This window comes from Mirounga leonina, unplaced genomic scaffold, assembly GCF_011800145.1.
Source record: "Mirounga leonina isolate KUSES-001 unplaced genomic scaffold, KU_Mleo_1.0 Mir_173, whole genome shotgun sequence".
Taxonomy (NCBI): domain Eukaryota; kingdom Metazoa; phylum Chordata; class Mammalia; order Carnivora; family Phocidae; genus Mirounga; species Mirounga leonina.
The window spans coordinates 88,569,294-88,587,566 of NW_023270447.1; the positions used below are offsets into that span (position 1 = coordinate 88,569,294).

Here is an 18,273-nt window from a genome sequence, read left to right on the forward strand (position 1 = left end):
TTCAGAGCTAGGGGCTGCTAGTAAAAAACCCTGGTTAACTTGGGAGAGTTTACAAATGCTCACTGTTCTCAGGTCAGTAATTTGTGACATTCTGGTTTCGCGTTCCATAGCGAAAGTCGATTTTATAGACACCTCAAATTTGTCCATCTGATCTCTACATTCGCCCCACCCACCCTCAACCACTTCCTCCAGCTCCAGACACAGAAGCTCCATTTGACCTTGTGTTCGAGTCGGAGATGCGGCAAAATGCCCTAGACGCCTCTTCTCCCACCCACGCACAGGCGCCCCACCACTGCCATCCCCCCCATGCCTCAAGCTTCCCACCCTGGGGCCTGCAGCAGCCCTTCTCAGCAGGGCCTTTGAGCCAAGTAGGACGGTCCCTCCTCGATGGTTCTCTAAGTTCCAAGCCTTGGCTCAGGCTGCCTCCCCAACTTCACCTCCCTGAGTTTCCCCTCAACTGGCCCCCTTGCTGTCCCTCCATACCTCAGGCCCTGCCTCAGGCCCTTTGCACTTCCGGCTTCTCCTTCCTGGAATGCTACCAGACCTGCCTCATTCACACCCAAGTGCCCAGTTTCCGAGGTCCCTTTCCAGAGAGGCCTTCTCTGACCAGCTGCAGTGACCCCATCACTGCCTCCTTACCCTACTTGCCTCTCAGAACACAGTCTCTCCTGTCCTCTCTCCCTTAGCAGTCTCTTTATAGCTTCATAGTTTATCAAAATGTGCAGTTAGATGCCTGCATTTAAAAAAAATTATCTGCCTTGCTTCCCAGTCCAGGGGTCAGCAAAGCGCAGCCTGAGGGCCAAAGCCCCACAGCTGCCTGGTTTTGTAAATTTTGTTGGAACACAACCATGATTATTGCCTAACGTGTGTCTTGTCTGCTGCTTTGGTGCTACAAGGCCCGTCGAGTAGGTATGACAGATACTTGATGGCCCACATGTTTAAAATAGTTACCGGCCCCCAGCCGGCCTTTCCACAGTTTGCTGACATTTGTTCTTTGCCAGAGGAGGGAAGGTGGAAAAGGAACAGGAGAAAGAAAGCAAAGAACATGCGATGAGGTTGTTCAGCTGAGAGCTTTACTTAGTAGCTCAGCTCCGTGTTCTGAAGCCTTAACCCTATTCCACCCCTTTGGAGATGTAGCAGTCACTCGTCAGGAGATAAAAAGAAGCCCAGGGACTCTGCTGGCTTCTGTGACCAACCAGGAGTCGTTCTTGCTCAGGTCCAGCTGGATCCCAGGTCAAGTACCGTTCTCAGCGTTCTTGGGCAGGCTCTCCTCAGTGACAGGTTGGCGGCCAGTGGCTCCAGGCTCCCTGCCGTTCCTCTCAGCCACTCAGCAGACAGAACGCCCCCAGCAGGCACAGCAGAGGCTCCAGGATGGAGTCGCACGCGCTGGCAGGTCTCACCCAGGTCACGTGGGCAGGGACAGAGGGGGGCTCTGGCTGGTGGGTTCGGGCAGCGTGTGCGGCAGCCCCTAGTGTCTGTTACCCAAAGACTTAGGGGAAACAGAGGCTGGGCCAGCCTCGAAAGGCTTTCCCTTCCATCTGAGGACCCTTTCTGCAATGGGAAAAGGAACTGGTCTACAAAAATTCACTATGACAGCCAACTTCATTGGTATTTTATTTTAAAGATTTTATTTATTTGACAGAGAGACAGCGAGAGAGGAAACACAAGCGGGGGGAGTGGGAGAGGGAGAAGCAGGCCTCTCGTGGAGCAGGGAGCCTGACGTGGGGCTTGATCCCAGGACCCTGGGACCATGACCTGAGCCGAAGGCAGACGCTCAACGACTGAGCCACCCAGGCGCCCCTTCATCGGTATTTTTAATAGCACATTAACGATACACAGTTAACATGGGAGAAAATCACAAGCTGCTTAAATCTTTGCTTTTGCGCTTTTCCTCCTTGCTGTGTCAAATGTGTTCACTGCTTGTGTATCTCAGTAGCTCTATCAACAGTTAACAGATGCAAGTGAGGCTGATCATGAATTTGGTTTCACACACACCAATAAGGGGAAACCAGCAATAAACAAAGTAACAATTGGTAGTTTGCTAAATGCCATTTGCTCTGCCATCAAGGGTCAGGACCGTGGGGACCCGGGCGCAGGCGGGGAAACTCTGCACGGGAAGCGCGCGTTTTGCTTCAAGTGAACGCGGTGAGAATGATTACGAACGGCCTGTTTGTCTACTTCTGATCAAAGATGTCTGTCCTAATCTTTAAGAACGAGCGGGGCCTTCACTTGGTCAGCCACGTCCTTGCCGTTCAGTGCCTCGACGATCGCGAGCGCGAACTCAAAGCTGGTTCCAGGCCCGCGGCTCGTGAGGATCAGGCCGTCCCTCTCCACCCGGTTCTCGGAGTAGCTGTAATGACCTTCGAAGTCAGAACGAGAAAGGGTTACATCCCAGTGTGCTCTGCCGGACACCAGCGGGTACCACTCAGCCACTCCATGCCCTGATACAGCAGAGGACTGGTCTCACGTAAATTCAAACAAACCCAAACCGCCACACTGTGGCTGGCCACCGGGAAACCACCGGGAGGCAGAGCGCGGGCAGCCTGGGGGCGAGGACGCCCAGCTGCTGACGTGACACACAGCAATACGCGCGGGGGAAATGCACCTGCGAAAGACCTCCTCCGTGTGAGGCTGAGTGGGAGGGAAGGCCGACCGGTCACATTTCTGTCTCCCACAAGGGCTCCAGAGGCCGCCCATACGCTGACACACGGACGGGTAAGCAGAACGTGCCCCCCAAAACGTGCCGCCTCGCTAGGGGGATTACTTTGAGCTGAAGACATCTGCGAAACAGCCAACGCTGGGAGAGGCTTTCTTTGAACCCCCTCTCCGGCCCGAACACAGGTCCTCCTTGGCTGCCGTGTGCCCTCGGGAGTCCATCAACCAGGGAGGACGGACTCGTGTCCCGGGAGAGGAGACCACAAGTGAACACCACACCCACTGTCACAAACGATCACACCTCCCATCTGTTCTCCCAAGGGCCCCTTCATCTTTCTTGAAAATCAGTTATTCTCTCCTGAGAGGCCTACCTTCCCTTCCCCTTCTCTACAGACTGCCTGTCACGCAGACTCCCTGTCACAGACCGCCTGTCACACAGACTCCCTCACAGACTACCTGTCACACAGACTCCTGTCATAGACTGCCTGTCACAGACCCCCCATCACAGACCGCCTGTTATACAGACTCCTGGTCATACAGACTCTTGTCATAGACTGCCTGTCATACAGACTACCTGTCACATAGACTCCGTCACAGGACCGCCTGTCACAGACTCCCTGTCACACAGATTCTATGTCATACAGACTACCTGTCACACAGAGTCCTTGTCACAGACCGCCTATCACAGATTCCATGTCATATAGACTACCTGTCACAGAGTCCCTATCACAGACTGCCCGTATCTCTCTTTCTCTCTCTCTCTCTCTCACACACACACACACACACACACACACACACACACACACTCTGTTGTCTCAAAAACAAACAAGCAAAAATTACACAGGACACACAGGGAGGGGGAGAGGGAGATAGGTGGAGGGAGAAACCACATTCATTTCTTGGGGACCCCTTTCCTTCTGTGTTCCCCAACTGGCTTTTTGGAGACAAATACAATAAAACAAGAATGTGCTTCTCCTATATTCGAATTCAGTGAATGATATGACATCTGGGCAAATCACAGCCACAAAGCTGGGCTTCCTCGGCATCAGCTCCCCAAGGCCTCACCCTCCGCACAGTCATCAAACCCTGCCCGTGCACAGACCGACCAGGCCCGAACTCCTCAGGAGCAGCAGTGCCCCCATGACCTGGCCCCCCATCTTCCCCAACCTGTCCCCACGAGGCTCCCACCTGGCGCTCCCCAGCCCCCTGCTTCCACTGTGCAGAAAGCTCTTCTCACCTCCTCCCACCACCCCTCAGAGGAGGGGTATGGGATCCCTCCCCAGAGCAGGCCCCTTGAGTTGCTCCACCAGCGCCTCCCAGCACTGACACAATATGAAAAGTCTTCTTGTTTACTGTCTGCTCTTTAAAAGACCGGGCCTCCGCCGGCCTCCTGTGGCCTAGAACACTAACAGTACAGTGGAGGTGCCCCCAAGTATCAGGTGAACCTATGAACAACACATCTGTTCTCTCCTCCCCGCACCTGCCCCTTCACGCAGGCTCTCCGCCTGCCAGCCCTCTGTCCGGCTGCCCTTCCCTCCACTCGCTGCTCAGCACCACAGAAAAGCTCACCCTTCCAAAGTGCACATCAGAGCATATCCCGTTCTGCCCCCAGGAGAAGGCTTTGCCAACTTCCTCCAGCACCTAAAGGTGACCCTGTACTCCACATCCTGGTGGGCATACCCTCTGAGTCAGACCTGCACAAAGACTTGCCTGGAAGGAACCAAACGGGAAGACAGAAAAGAACTGCCATCTGGTGGGAGCTTATGGTGACCTGGGTGCGGAGAGCATTGACAGGGGAGAAACGATGGTTTGAGAAACCTCTTAAGAGCCAAAATGCAGGACTGAACGTGGGGAGGTGGTGACGATGACTCCCGGCTGCCTGTCCTGGGCAATGGAGTGGGTGCTGGGGCCACACTGATACCACTCTGCTTCTGCTGTATTCACGAGCTTTAGAAACCACGCATTGATGTTCACGTCCTTTCCAAGTGATCAAGAACCCCTAGAGTAGTTTATACTTTACTATCCTCATTAGAAATCAAGTCACCCACTAAAATAACGGAATACAGCACATCGCAAGTTTCCTAGTTACCCTACCATAGAAGAAAAGAGGGTCTGGTTTGAAGGGAAAAGGTTTTCAGAATCTAACCCATTTACTGATGGTTAAACCGGGCCAAGGCAATCTTAGATGCTAAACCAGAAAAAACTGGCTGGGTCGAGTCTTCCAGAGCTAAGAGATGAACTGCCCAGACTGCAGCAGTGAGGCAATTTCTAAATGGCTCACCGAACAATCTCTTTGTGGGCAAAATATGACAAACACAGCTTAAACTGGTTAAAGACCTTTCAAGGTTCCACAGTTCTTTCCACAATTTCAACCAGGAAGAGCACAAAGACTACACTAACCAACCACCTCCACCTAGTGGCAGTGACGGACCAGGACAACGCGCATGCGCGGCGACCCGCGAGTGCTGATTTGATTTGGGAGCTCTGCAAATTTACACCCCACAGCCAACTGGCATAAAGCATTAATTATAAATTTCTTTTTAAAGATTTTTTTTTTTTAAAGATTTTATTTATTTATTTGACAGAGACAGAGATAGCGAGAGCAGGAACATAAGCAGCGGGAGTGGCAGAGGGAGAAGCAGGCTTCCCCCCGAGGAGGGAGCCCGATGTGGGACTCGATCCCAGGATCCTGGGATCATGACCTGAGCCGAAGGCAGACGCTTAATGACTGAGCCACCCAGGCGCCTATAAATTTCTTTTTAGCTTTAAGCAAGCACCCCAAATCCAGAAGTCTCTTCAGAGAAAAGGCAACTGGACCCGAGGGGTCAGCACCAAACAGTGGCTTTTACCGGGACACCTCTCACCCACTTGGTCAGTGGCTCTGCGACAGCAGAGTAGTTGCCGTCCAGACCCGAAGTCCCCGAAAGCCCAAAATATTTACTCTGGCCCTTTATGGAAAAGTCACTGACCGCTGAGCCCAGCAGCTCTGGGTTCAAATCCCAGGGCTGACATTAAGTAGCTGTCTGATGGCTCTGAGCCTCACTTTTCTGTAAAACGGGGAGGGCACAACCCTCCCAGGACTGCTGTGGGAGTCCAGTCCCGTGGAATAGCAGGGCCAAGGGGTGGTGCCATTACAACAGATGGCAGCCGGGTGAGGGCAGCCTGTTCACTGCCGGGCTCCCAGCACTTGGCCCAGAGCTGGGCACTTACCAGCTCTCCCTTCCCCCGCGTGGGCTCGTGACAGGCAACATTCTGTGGGCATCACACATAGTAAGTGACTCACGGGGCCTGTCAACAGCCCTGTGAAGCAGGGGCCACCGGTATCCTCAGAGGACAGGCGAGAAACTGAGGCTCGGCGGTGGGGTAAGGAGACCGCCCACAGCGGGAGCCACACCCACATTGCCGGGCCCCAGGGACGCAGCTCCTCCCAGCTCAGCCACTCGACGGGGCCTCCAGATGCTTACTAGCACAACGGGCAGGGAGGAACTGAAAAGGCTACTAAAGTCACAGTTTCTTCGTTTAAAAACTGAGAAATAGGAAGACTGTGTCCTTCCAACTGGGTTGCTTATCTGAGCAAAAATTTCACTTATCTACTAGGTACGTGATGAGGACAAGGAGGACCAGACAAGCCACCCAGGAGGTGACGAGCTCCGCCTCTCGGAGCAATCTGAAGGGGCACATGTTTCAAGCATTTTTTCCCTCACAGTAGGACTTAATGGCTGAACTCAATACCTTGGAGCTTAAGCGGGTGTGGGAGCCTCCCTGAAGACAGAGGTGGGGCCTGAGTTCCAGCCTGACTCTGGGCAAGTCGCCTGGCCTCTCGAGCCAGAGCCGGTTTCCTCACTTGTGAAGTCAGTAACCTGCCTTGCTGGGCACCAGGGCCTGGGAGGCTCCAGGGAGATAATGCTTGTGAATGTACTTTATAAACCCTGAGAGTTAACAATCTAATCTGCTTCTATTCCTAATCAACCTCAGTGTTCTTGAGGCATTACAAGACAACAGACACAACAGATCTACCTTCAGATAAAGGAGGAACGTAGCCTACTACTTGACCCTTCCCCCAATATGTCGTAATGACTAAAGGAAGCCTGATTCCGATCTTTCCAACTCTCCAAAACCTCTCCGTTAGCTCCAAGTAAATTCTATTACTTTTTTTTTTTTTTAAGATTTTAGATGTAAAGATTTTATTTATGTATTTGACAGAAAAAGATATATAGAGAGTGAGAGAGTGAGCGAGCAAGCGCGGGCGCACGCACAAGCAGGGAGCTGCGGTAGAGGGAGAGGGAGAAGCAGACTCCCTGTTGACCAGGGAGCCCGATGTGGAACTCGATCCCTGGACCCTGGGATCACGACCCGAGCCGAAGGCAGGTACTTAACTGACTGAGCCACCCAGGAGCCCCAAGTAAATTCTATTTCTACATTAAAAAATGCCCAGTAGCCAGAGCCTTTAAAAAAAAAAAAATCACTTTTCACACAGATGGTTTTATTGACAACTTAGTATCTTTCTAGCAACTAAAATAAAGTTATAGGTTTTCAAGAAAATACTACTTTGGACCAAATTTAAGAATATTCAGAATGTCCAACAGCAAGAGCGAACCCTAATATCAACGGCGGATCTGGGGCGACGATGCCGTGTCAGGGCAGGTTCACGGACTGTAACACGGGTACTGCTGAGGCACAGGAGAGGAAGATGAGGAAGACGGTGGTGCGCACCCGGGCAGGGCATGTGTGCGAACTCTGCACTCTCTGCGTCCTTTTGTTGTGCACCTAACACTGCTCTAAAAAGCAAGGTCTGTTACTTAGAAGGAAAAACACAGTGAAAATGCACAACTCGACTTGGCTGTAAAGCCAGCGTAAGCGATGCTACCCTGCCCTCCTTTTTGTTTGAGTTCAGTATCAGCCTCTAGCAGGACTGAGGCAGGGAAGAAAATGCAGCCCCGGCAGAGCGGTTCCCAAATCAGCTGCTGATGTTACTGTGTTGTCTTTTTGTTTGTTCACTGAAATTAGGCTGATGTTTTACCCAGAGCCAGCCACTTCGTCTCTTTGCTGGCTGAATGCCAACCGAACCACTTCTGGCTTCTAACTGGAAATTTCAGATGCTCACACTAGTGTGAGCTTTCTTTCTCTTTACAAGTTCCTGGGTCTCCGCCTCTCTGTTACGGGCACTCCAGGGAGAGATGGCAAAGGAAGACGCCACCTGACAAAAGACACTACCTGGTTGGTGTTCTGAATCTCATGCTGAGAAGTGGTAGCTCTTATGAGGAAGGATCAGTCAGTACGTAGTTGTACATTCAGATGCTTGGTTATACAGCTTTGGGTGAATTATACATTGCCTTCTATTTAAAGATATGCTTGATAAATGACCCCCCCCCACACACCAGAGGATACAATCTTAGGTTTAAAAAGCAAGCTGCAGAACAATATATTTAGCCGATCTCATTTGAGTAAAAACATTAAAATACAAAGGATAATGAGTATGTGCAGAGAAAACTCTAGAATTACACAGGGAACTTTCTAACAGAAGTTACCTCTGAAAAGCAGAAAGGGGGTGAGGAAGTGAGAAAAGGCATATTTATGTTTTGACTTCATCCTCCTTTTGTACTGTTTGCACTCTGTACCACAAATAGAAATTGTTTTTATAAAAATAAATTAAAGTTAGCGGTCTAGCTGGTATTTATAAAAGAAACATGCCACCTAAGGGAGCAGGTGGGTGGCTCAATCGGCTGAGTGACTGACTCTTGGTTTTGGCTCAGGTCATGACCTCAGGGTCCTGGGATCAAGCCTGGCATTGGGCTCCCTGCTCAGCGGGGAGTCTGCTTGTTCCCCTCCTTCTGCTCCTCCTCCCTCCCCTTGTGCTCTCTCTAAAAATAAATAAATAAATCTAAAACAAAACAAAACAAGACCATGTCACCCAAGGAAACAGACCCGCCACCCAGGAAGAGAGCAATATTCACTTTACTTTGGACTGCGGGCAAAAGGGCACTTTCTGAAATTGCTGTTGAGGTTTAAAGTTTACCCTCAGGCCACTGGCAAAGTGTTTAGTAAAATATCCTAGTTAACCTGGCATTTCATAATCACTCCCATCTAGGACAACTGGGCCCCTGGCTGGCCTTTGCTTAGCCCCTGAGCCCCCGTCAGGGCGCACACAGAGACAGGTACGCACCACCTCTGCCCCACTGCTCGCTCCCCCTCTCTGCCCTCTGTCTAGCTGGAACACTTGAGAAGAAAGCAAGGAACAGCCTGCATCTCAACCCAGAGTCTCTCTGCAAAGGGTTATCCTGGGTGGGAAACAATGCTAAATAGCAGCTTTCTGAGGAGATCTTTCTGTACATTAAAATAGAAGCATATACTTACTTCCATTCATCATTTTGTCTTTAGCAAGTGGGTGTGTTGTAACTTTGCTTCCAAAACCTATTTCATGAGCCAAAAGAGCCGTCGGACCTATAAAGAAGATTAATAAAAAGACTTAAGGATGGATACAGAAAAACCAATGGTTTAAAAATTGCAACAGCAGAAGTATTCTTCAAAACCAGGAGGCTCTTACCTAAAATATACTTATGATTCTGAAATTAAACACTTTTTCATATGAGAGGTAAAGTATGTTTGTAATAAACCATCTGCTGAGCACATCAGGCAAAAGTGTACAAACTCAAAATACTTCAACGCCCATCTAATCAAATCACACTGAGGAGCATCTAGATAAACAGTGTGTGACCCCCCGCTCAAGGAACGGTAAGCAAGGGTCCCAGGGGTCCAAGGAGGGGAGACCACCAATGCCTTCCTCTTAGCACGTGAAAGGCAGCTGGTGCTCTCCCAACTTCTGGACTTGACTACTACCTCACAGACTAATTTTTTCTATTTGAAAATGAAAGATGAGCACACATTCCACCATCTACCCACCCAAACATCCCAGGTGGTAGGATTAGTACAATCAACAGGACATTGTCCAGCCCTGCGAAATGCCCAGAAGTGTGAGATATAAGAACACTAATATTTCTTTATTAAAAATCACTTAAGACTATGCACAAATGTCAGTTTCTGATCCTCTAAAATATGCAGTTGCTAACTTGAGACTTTTATCCAAATGTATTCACTGAAAATGACCAATTTCATTGATAATCACAAGCATATTTCATATGTAATGGTCCTCAAATAAGGTCTAAGACAAAAAATATCTTATAAACTTTGTTACCTTAAAACTTTAAAAAGGTAGTTACTCTAACTTTTTTCCTCCAAGCCTCACACCACACGTAGAAAAACATGCTTTGGAACAGCAATGTAACCTTCAGAATGGGTTGGGGTGCCGTGGCTAAGACCTGAGGACAGAGCCTGTGCTTCAGCCAACGCATGCACCTGCTCTCACTGACCTTTCATTTATCAACACAGTTCCAAGGAAAAGGGAGTTATAGACTATACCTACCGACTAGATCACAGCTGCTATTCACAGGAAGATCAACAAATAATACTTAATTATGTAAGCCTTCCGCCTGACATCAAGCCAAGTCCCAATTTATAGCTCCTAAATCAAAAGCCTTAAATAGATTTGATGTCTCTCACTACCTTACTTTCATGCTACACACCAGACAGCCATGTATAGTGGCAAATTTTAAGTCTGTAAAGTCTGAATAATTACCACTCAAGTTTTATTTGAATTGACTCATCAGTTACCCTGAATTCTTACTTTGTAAGATTTTTAAGAGATAAGAAATAATTCCCTACATGATCTTGTAGTTGAAAGCAAACCTCAAGAGGTGATCGTACAGTGAGTTAGGAATTTTTAGGCTGCTCCCTTGAGCTGATAAAATTGCTACCTACAATAACATTAATAAATCTGTTTCGGTTGAATGCAGGAATTCCATGATGCCTTACTCGTCATGGTAAGCCCATAATTACTGCTTTCTGGGGCTTAAGAATCCTATTTGGAGAATTCGAGAAGAGATATTTATCTGCCATCACTTGAAATTCTGGTGGATGAAAATGTTGCTGAGTCTGCAACAGGGACCCAGCGAGCTGAGAGCAGAGGGCACCGCAGGCGGGAGCCCCCTGGGCCGCCACAACACGGAAGCCAACAGCGCCACCGTGTGGTGATGTGCAGAGAGAACATCACAGTCATCCACCCCGCCCCACAACCATGACCTGGAGCTGGTACCCAGAGCCAGGCATCTGACAACTCCTGGACCTTTCACCTCCAGGCTCCTTTTCCTCTCCCACCCAGAGTGAATGTCATTTTATTTTATCAAGATAGTCTCCCTTCCAGTTTCTGTCCCAGTGACTCCATACCATCCCTCAATACGAGGGGCTAAGAATAAGAAGTCTTTCAGTCTAGTACGCAGTGCCCAGTTCCTAACTGCAACACTTAGGAAGCATCTTATTTTTCATTACACTTCCTATTTTTGGCCGCACACAGAGGAGCAGTACAGGATGTTCCACAACACAAACACAAGGCGAGAGTGCTGTTTACGGCTAACATCGATTTAAGGGATTACGAGGTCTGAGCTCCTTAGCATGACATTCAAGCTGCCTGAGCTCGCAACAGTGAACCAGATGTGGCTAATTCTGCCACCTTAGTGACACAGAAGGACAAACTGACACGTGGTTTTTTCCTTTCAGCAGAGTCTTAAGGGAACAAATCCACCCCAAACCCTTCCTTTCTTCCTTTGGTTAGAGAACCTAAGAATGAGGCTGTGGCCACAGTGACTGCAGTATTCTTCAGCGAGGAGAAAGCCCTGTGCTCAGAGGGCAGGTCAAGAGGCTACTGCTGACTGGAACCTGAGGACAGGGCCCGCCAGGGTGGCCACCTCTGAGGTCCTCAAACGTCCGGGTCTTAGGACCCCTGAGCTTTTACGTGGGTTACATCAATCAATAACTGCTGTGTTAGAAATTAAAACTGGGAAATTTTTACAACAAACAATACTTGAGCATACGTGTCACGCCCAAATGATGGCATTGTCCCACTCTCATGTCACTCCTGTGAGAATGTGACGGAAAAGGGCAAATAATGTCTTAGTATCTGCTTTCACCTTATGACCCCCTTGAAAGAACTCTTGAGAATCTCTGCTGTAATTATGCAAAGTCCCCAGGCTCCCTGGCTTATAACTTCTTAAATAAATCCATCGTACTGAACAAAACATCATGTCATTTTATCTAACCATCCATCTATTCATTTATTTATTTGCTCTTTTGACAAAGATTTCTTAAAGACCAATAACAAAGAAGGCACTGGCCAAAATTATACTATGGAAAAAATGCAAGACGCCAGAATATCATGACACTGGAGCATGAAGACTGGATTTTACAATGGTATCAGAAAACAAAATATTAAGTTTCAAAGATGTGGGGACATCTATGAAGTACCGACGACCTTCTTCTAAGTTACGTGACAGATAACACAGTGCCTAAGATCTAAATTTTAACACTGAGGGTCAGGCAGAAAACACCCCGAGGCCTCTGAATCCGCAGGGCAAGCACAGGACAGAGCTGTTATGTTTATGTCTGACCAATTCTTGCTGACTGGGTGCTGGCAGATACACTTTCTGGCACAGAGATTTGCTGTAACAAGCTGTTTACTGAATTCCAGAGGGCCTTATTTTCCTCAGAGGTCAACCAAACACGGAAACCATTAAGTTTCACAGAACACAGACCAAAAGCACAGAGAGGTAGAAAATAGAACAACTGTACTCATTTCTGAAATGACACCAACTTCATGCCACCCAAACTAAATATGCCAATATGGATGCCCTTCATGCTTTGTGAAGGTAAAGAAGTATTTGGAACAAAATCTTCTAATTTTTGAAGAAAACCCAACAACACATTTTAACACAGGATGGGTCTGCACGTTACCTGCACAGATGGCAGCTATGAGGCCCTTCCTTCTTTCTTGTTCCTTCAGTATCTCCTTCACAGCAGCAGACTATTCAAAGAAAGCCCAAACATATCAAGTTATCATGAAACCACAAGTTCAATCTCCAGCTGGAAACTCTGGGTGAAGATCTCGCAGTTAAACTAAAAGCAGATTCTACCTATTTTATAACAATATTTCTAAATCATAATTAGAAAGATTATCAAATTCATACTGTTTCTACATTGTTAGACCTAAGCAAAGCATTTATTTTAAGAGAAAGGCATCCTTTTTTAAAAGATATTTAAAGATGAGATGAGAAAAGCAACTGCCCCTGGGCAAATTGACCCTTGCCATTTTGTGCTTCTGGGAGAAAGAAGGAGGAAGGAAGGGTATGTGGTGTTTTGGGTGTTTTCAGATGGCAGAGTAAGGAACAGTCCAGCAGAGTCCCATATATCAGATTCGACCTGCTTTGTAAGCTTCTGTCTGCCGTGCCCCTCCCTCCTCTCCCGCTATTCCTGCAGGCTGACTCCTCACAGAGGACTTCAGTGAAGAAGCAGTGGCCTCTTCCGATGCCATTTTTCACCCCCACTGTCAGCTCCCGGCCCCCAGCCCCATGGTCTCTTAGCTTTTTACACTTAAACCTTCATGAAACGCAAAATTAGATTCATTCTTCTCCCGCGGACTGCAGACACAGAATCTGTTCACGAGTAATTGTTCCACCAATGCCACTTACTCACGTGGTAAATGTCACTAGAGATGTTTTTCTTAATTAAGCCAGAACACCATTTTGTTCATTTCACCTGCTCCTAGTTTATTCCCAGCCTCCTTCCTGAAATATTTTAGTAACAAAACCAACACAACACAGGCAGATGCTGAAATACTTCCTCTATACGGTTTTTACCTCAGATAAATTCTGCGCACCCAGATTGCCTCCTGGCAGAACCACTACGTCATAAGGTCCCTGTAGTTAAGAAAAAAAAAAAGGTAAAAACATTTCACTGGAAATGTGCACTACAGTGATAGTCCAACAACACTTTCCTATTTTAAATGTGGGTCAGAGCAAAAAACTGTTCACAGAAGAGCAGTTAAATAAAGGAACGTATATCTCTATGATGCAATGTTGTTGTAACTAGCAAAAAATCTGAATATAGTAACACGAAAGGACATCCATGTTGCAGAATTACAGGTGTAGCATGATCTCATTCTTAAAAAAAAAAAAATGGGGCATCTGGCTGGCTCAGTCGCTGGAGCATGTGACTCAATCTCAGGGGCTGTGAGTTGAGGCCCCATGTTGGGTACAGAGCTTACTTAAAAAATTTTTTTAAAAAGGTATGTAGTTGTGTGTATATGTCCCCAACATACATGTGACACACATGTATGGTCTGCAGGTAATCACGGACAAAAGAGGCAGCCCAGCTGCTTCTGGAGTGTGGTATGGGACGGTGGCGAGGAGACAATGAGAAAGGGACATTTCACATTTGGACTTGGTCTACACTGTATAGGAGTTATTTTTTTCAACAAGAATGTACACGGTCATAAAAATAATTAAAAGAAAAACAAATTTTAAGTGAAAGGCACAGAAAAAAGTTTTTACCTCTATGAAAAGTAGAACTTAGGGGAGAAAAACAATGGCAGTATTTTAGTGTCCCAAACACCCAACATCCCAAAAACCTACTGAGTCCAAACTTGCTGAAATTATGAAATGGAAATTGGTTTAACAATACTTTAAGATGTGAAAAAAGATTTTTTAAAAATGTAGTCACTCAGCAGATCACGAAGTGACAATCTGGTACATAGGGCAACACATACTGCTTAGAATTACTCTTAAAGACAATGAACATTCTACTGCTGTTTTAAAACCAAGCAGAACTACAGACTAAATAGAAAGTGTGTGTAGTACAGAATTTCTTTCACTCCTTTTAGAATCTGAATAAACAGACACAAAAGGTGACCACTGTTCTAAAATACCCAGACACCACAAGATGAAACAGAACAGAGAAGAGGGACTATTTACCTCTACTCAGCCACTGTGAGGCTATTTATAACATTTCAACAATTCCTACATAAATACCAATACTCCTATACTCCACAATCTGGCACTGAAATACGTGAGCTTATCAGATAGAAATAAACTGTTCTCTGTGTGAGGACCGCCGAGCATGGGAATCACACTCTGGGCTCCTTGGCAGGGGACAAACGGCCGTCCACAAGCTGCCTCTGCTCATTTTCCTGCCCCACTGACACTCCAAGAGCATACAGCCCACAGCCCTATCACATTGGCCATTAAGCAGTGAACTCCACGGAAGGGTAGGCAAAAGCGCCTGCGCACTTTGGGGTGGGCTTACTTCCGAGGAAAGGGACCTCAGCTCTTGACAGATTCCCAAGTGTCAGGTGCCATCAAAGATGACTGTCAAGAAAAAGTGGCACAATTTAACTAGAATTCTTACTCCCCCCCAATCCCACCACTAATCAATTACGAGCTGTTCCACATAAAATGAATCACACAACTACGTCTGTGTCACTGAAAACGAAAGACAAAAAGCAGCTTTCGAATAAAGAATAAGAAATGAACGGGAAATGTGGCAGTTGATTCCTTGTATCAGGTGATGAAGTTGATGTAACGGGAGGCAAAGTGGCCTTTGAGGCCAGAGGAACACTGATGAAAGTGTCCTACCCACCCACTGAGCACAGGCAGCAGGGAACTGCCAGTTTCCATGGAAACAGAGTGGAAAACGGCAGAGTCCTCGACTTCCCAGGGCTTATTATAGTGGGGAAGACATCCCAGCAAAGTTGACTTTCTTAAAATAAGTCTGTGCTAACAGCCTGAAATGTAATCAAAAGACATTTGAAGAACCTGATAAAGAAGTCATAGGAAGGAATAATTCCAGGTCTGGAGAACAAACCTCTTTTTTTGCATCTTCCAGACTGGCATCAGGACAAATGACGACGTCTCGGCTACACTGTACCGGGTCTTTCCCAGCCAGACCTGCGATGGTGACTTTAATCTAAGAGAAAGATGTCATCACATTTAACATTGAAACATAAATTTAGAGTAACATTTTCACAGCTGCTGTTTTAAAATAACTTGGCAGGAAATACTGCAACAAAACCATGCTGACTTTAAGCTAGTAAGTCAGCTAAATATAATTAATAACTAGGTCTATCCCAGTTCGCCTGGGACAGTCCTGATTTATAGATGCTGTCTTGGTACCCTGCCTGGTCAGTGTCCTTTCTCCCACAAGTGTTCTGCTTTGGGCGATCATCCTGTTAATAATCCATCTTGCAAAGTTATTGTCGCTATTTAGATCTCATGGCATTTCCTTAAGATAGAAAGACAAGTTAAAACAACAAAATACTACTTTAGCTTGCAAAAATTTACAAAGTTAATAAAACCAAGAGCTGGTACTGGGAAAATGGGAATTTTCCTATACTGCTGGTGGGCCCACATTGGTACTTTGGGGAGCCATTTGCCAAAATCTGGTAATGCTGTCCTTTGGCCAAGCAATTCCACTTTCAGGCATAAAATCAGGAAAAACTTCCACACGTTTGCATAAGGAAACCTGTACAAGAATATTCGAGTATTATAATGTCCTGAAACAGCGGAACAGAAGCATGGATAGACTGCAGCACATTCATATAACATAATAATAGGCAGCAATTTTAAATAAACAAACCGGATCTAGATGTGTCTTCATTCACGAGAACCAGAGAAATGAAGGGTTAAAAGACTTTGGGGTCAGACTGCCAGGGTCGATGTACTGACTCTTTTCCTTACTAAGTTTACAAACTTAGCTAGTGTCTCTGTGCCTCAGTTTCTTCAACTGTACAATGAGGACGGCAATAACTCATAGGGTTGTTATAGGATTTAAGCAAGTTTATGTAAATGCTTAGAATGACACCTAACATCAGTAAAGGCTATTTAAGTGTTCACTACGGATATATATACATAGAAAGAAAGAGACACATGCAAAATACAACTGCAGTCTAATGCTATTTTGAAGACATGCATGGGATGGATACACATCAATGAGAGGACAGTTATCTCTGGGGCCAGAAGGGGAATAGTACCGGGGAAATTTACAAAGAGTGCTCTGCAATGCTTTATTTCTTTAAAGCACCTGTTCCTCAAGAAGTGGGTCTACAAGAAATATGGCAAAATGTTAACAAGTATTAAATGTGGACAGTGAATAAACAGGTAATTATTATACACTGTGTTTTTGTGTGTTTGAAATATTTTATAAAGTACACTGAATATTATTTTATTAAGAATGACTGCAAAACCGTGGCACGGGTGGCCCAGTCGTTAAGCATCTGCCTTCGGCTCAGGTCATGATCCCAGGGTCCTGGGATCGAGCCCCGCATTGGGCTCCCCGCTCAGTGGGAAGCTCGCTTCTCCCTCTCCCACTCCCCCTGCTTGTGTTCCCTCTCTCGCTGTCTCTCTGTCAAATAAATAAATAAAATCTTAAAAAAAAAGACTTCAAAACCCAAAAATGTTTGAAAAAGGGGAGGGCTAGAAAACGTTGGGGGACTTACTCCAGCTCGCCTCATGACATCTACAGGGATGACTGTCTCCATCTCCTCTGCTCCTTTGGCCAGGATGACCAGAGCTCTTTTCGAAGCCATTTTTATGTTGTATTTTTTAAAGACTTACTTAAAAAAAGAAGAAGAAGAAGAATTTCAAAGAACTTTGCATTGCAACCTTAAAATAGCCCAAAACTTCAAGTTTAGGAACATTTTTAAGCAAAGTAAGTAAGTGCCTCCTACGGAAAACGTTCTGATAAACAGAACGCGAAAAAAGCACTTTAGGGTAATACTGGTTTACACATTCAACTGCTGTTACTTTGAGATTCGAACACAGTAAGGTTGCTAACACGTGTTAGCACTGTTTGGATTTTCTTTTACCATGTCTGTTCGTTTGTTTGTTTTTTAAACAAACCCAATATACAATAACTTATTGCAACCAAAATTTCCTACAACACAAATACACGGGTCTTTCTTGCATTTCACAGAATGCGGGGAGAGTCTTATTTTGGAAATACTGTTTCAGAGAAACGACTAAACTTAATTTCATGGGCAAAAAGCTACAGACACAGTCTTTAGCAATGAGCCGGTGAGATTTTTGGAGGGGATTTTCTTTTAAGTTCCAATAACTGCACTAAAAATTCTGGAACGTTAACAGTGCTAAATAGTTCACCTTTTTTTTTAATGATGTAGAAAGATGGGAATTCCCCCACTAAACTCAACCCAACTGGACCCGCTCTTTACACTTCGCTCTCTCGTTGTAGAGGGCAGCTGCCAAGCGGGGGTCCGAACAGTTTTTAGCCCGTTCTCTTTGTGGAGTTTGCTGTCCATGCAAAACATACGCTAATGAAACCACTTCAGCAAACACAGCACTGACCAGTTTACCAGTTGCAAACTGGTGGGATGCCATGCACACAACCCCGGGGAATACGAGGCCGTTCCGTTTGTTCCTGCCGGAAGGCCGCACACCCCGCAGCCGCGGCGGGACCCCGTCTCCGGCGCCCCCTTCCAAGCCCGCCCCGGGCTGCCCGTGGCCCCCTCACCACCCGCAGCGCTCCCCATACCGCGACCCGAACCTCGACTCTGTGCCCACAGACAAGGAACCTCGGCCCCTTCGGCAGCAATTCCGCGCCGGGGACGACCGAATTACAACCGGACTAAACGGGGACGCACACGAGCACGCACGCACGTCGCCCGCGCTCGGGCCCTCAGAAGCGCACTGCGCAGACGCACGCCGCTAGGCTTCTCGTTCTGCC

The 18,273-nt window shown here is 46.8% G+C and overlaps 1 protein-coding gene across 2 annotated transcripts; it reads right to left on the reverse strand.

Annotated features, from left to right (window-relative positions):
* Positions 1-1,807: 1,807 nt before the first annotated feature.
* PARK7 (Parkinsonism associated deglycase) lies at positions 1,808-18,267 on the reverse strand. Of its 2 annotated transcripts, none has more exons than XM_035019885.1 (7): positions 18,094-18,267; positions 17,030-17,142; positions 15,400-15,501; positions 13,398-13,457; positions 12,496-12,565; positions 9,010-9,096; positions 1,808-2,360 (listed from the first exon to the last, which is right to left on the reverse strand). In XM_035019885.1, the coding sequence occupies exons 2-7, from the start codon at positions 17,117-17,119 to the stop codon at positions 2,200-2,202; spliced, it is 570 nt and encodes a 189-aa protein (XP_034875776.1). In that variant the 5' UTR covers positions 17,120-17,142; positions 18,094-18,267; the 3' UTR covers positions 1,808-2,199. The 2 variants fall into 2 exon arrangements, with proteins under 2 accessions (XP_034875776.1, XP_034875775.1); XM_035019884.1 differs by having other exon boundaries at positions 17,030-17,146; positions 18,094-18,266.
* Between the last annotated feature and the right edge of the window lie 6 nt (positions 18,268-18,273).

Excerpts from the sequence above, each read along its gene's own strand:
- PARK7 (XM_035019885.1), bottom strand. The coding sequence starts at position 17,119 with ATGGCTTCGAAAAGAGCTCTGGTCATCCTGGCCAAAGGAGCAGAGGAG. Across the intron at positions 15,502-17,029 it reads ATGTCATGAGGCGAGCTGGA|ATTAAAGTCACCATCGCAGG; the intron begins GTAAGTCCCCCA and ends TCTTTCTCTTAG. Across the intron at positions 2,361-9,009 it reads AGACAAAATGATGAATGGAA|GTCATTACAGCTACTCCGAG; the intron begins GTAAGTATATGC and ends CTGACTTCGAAG.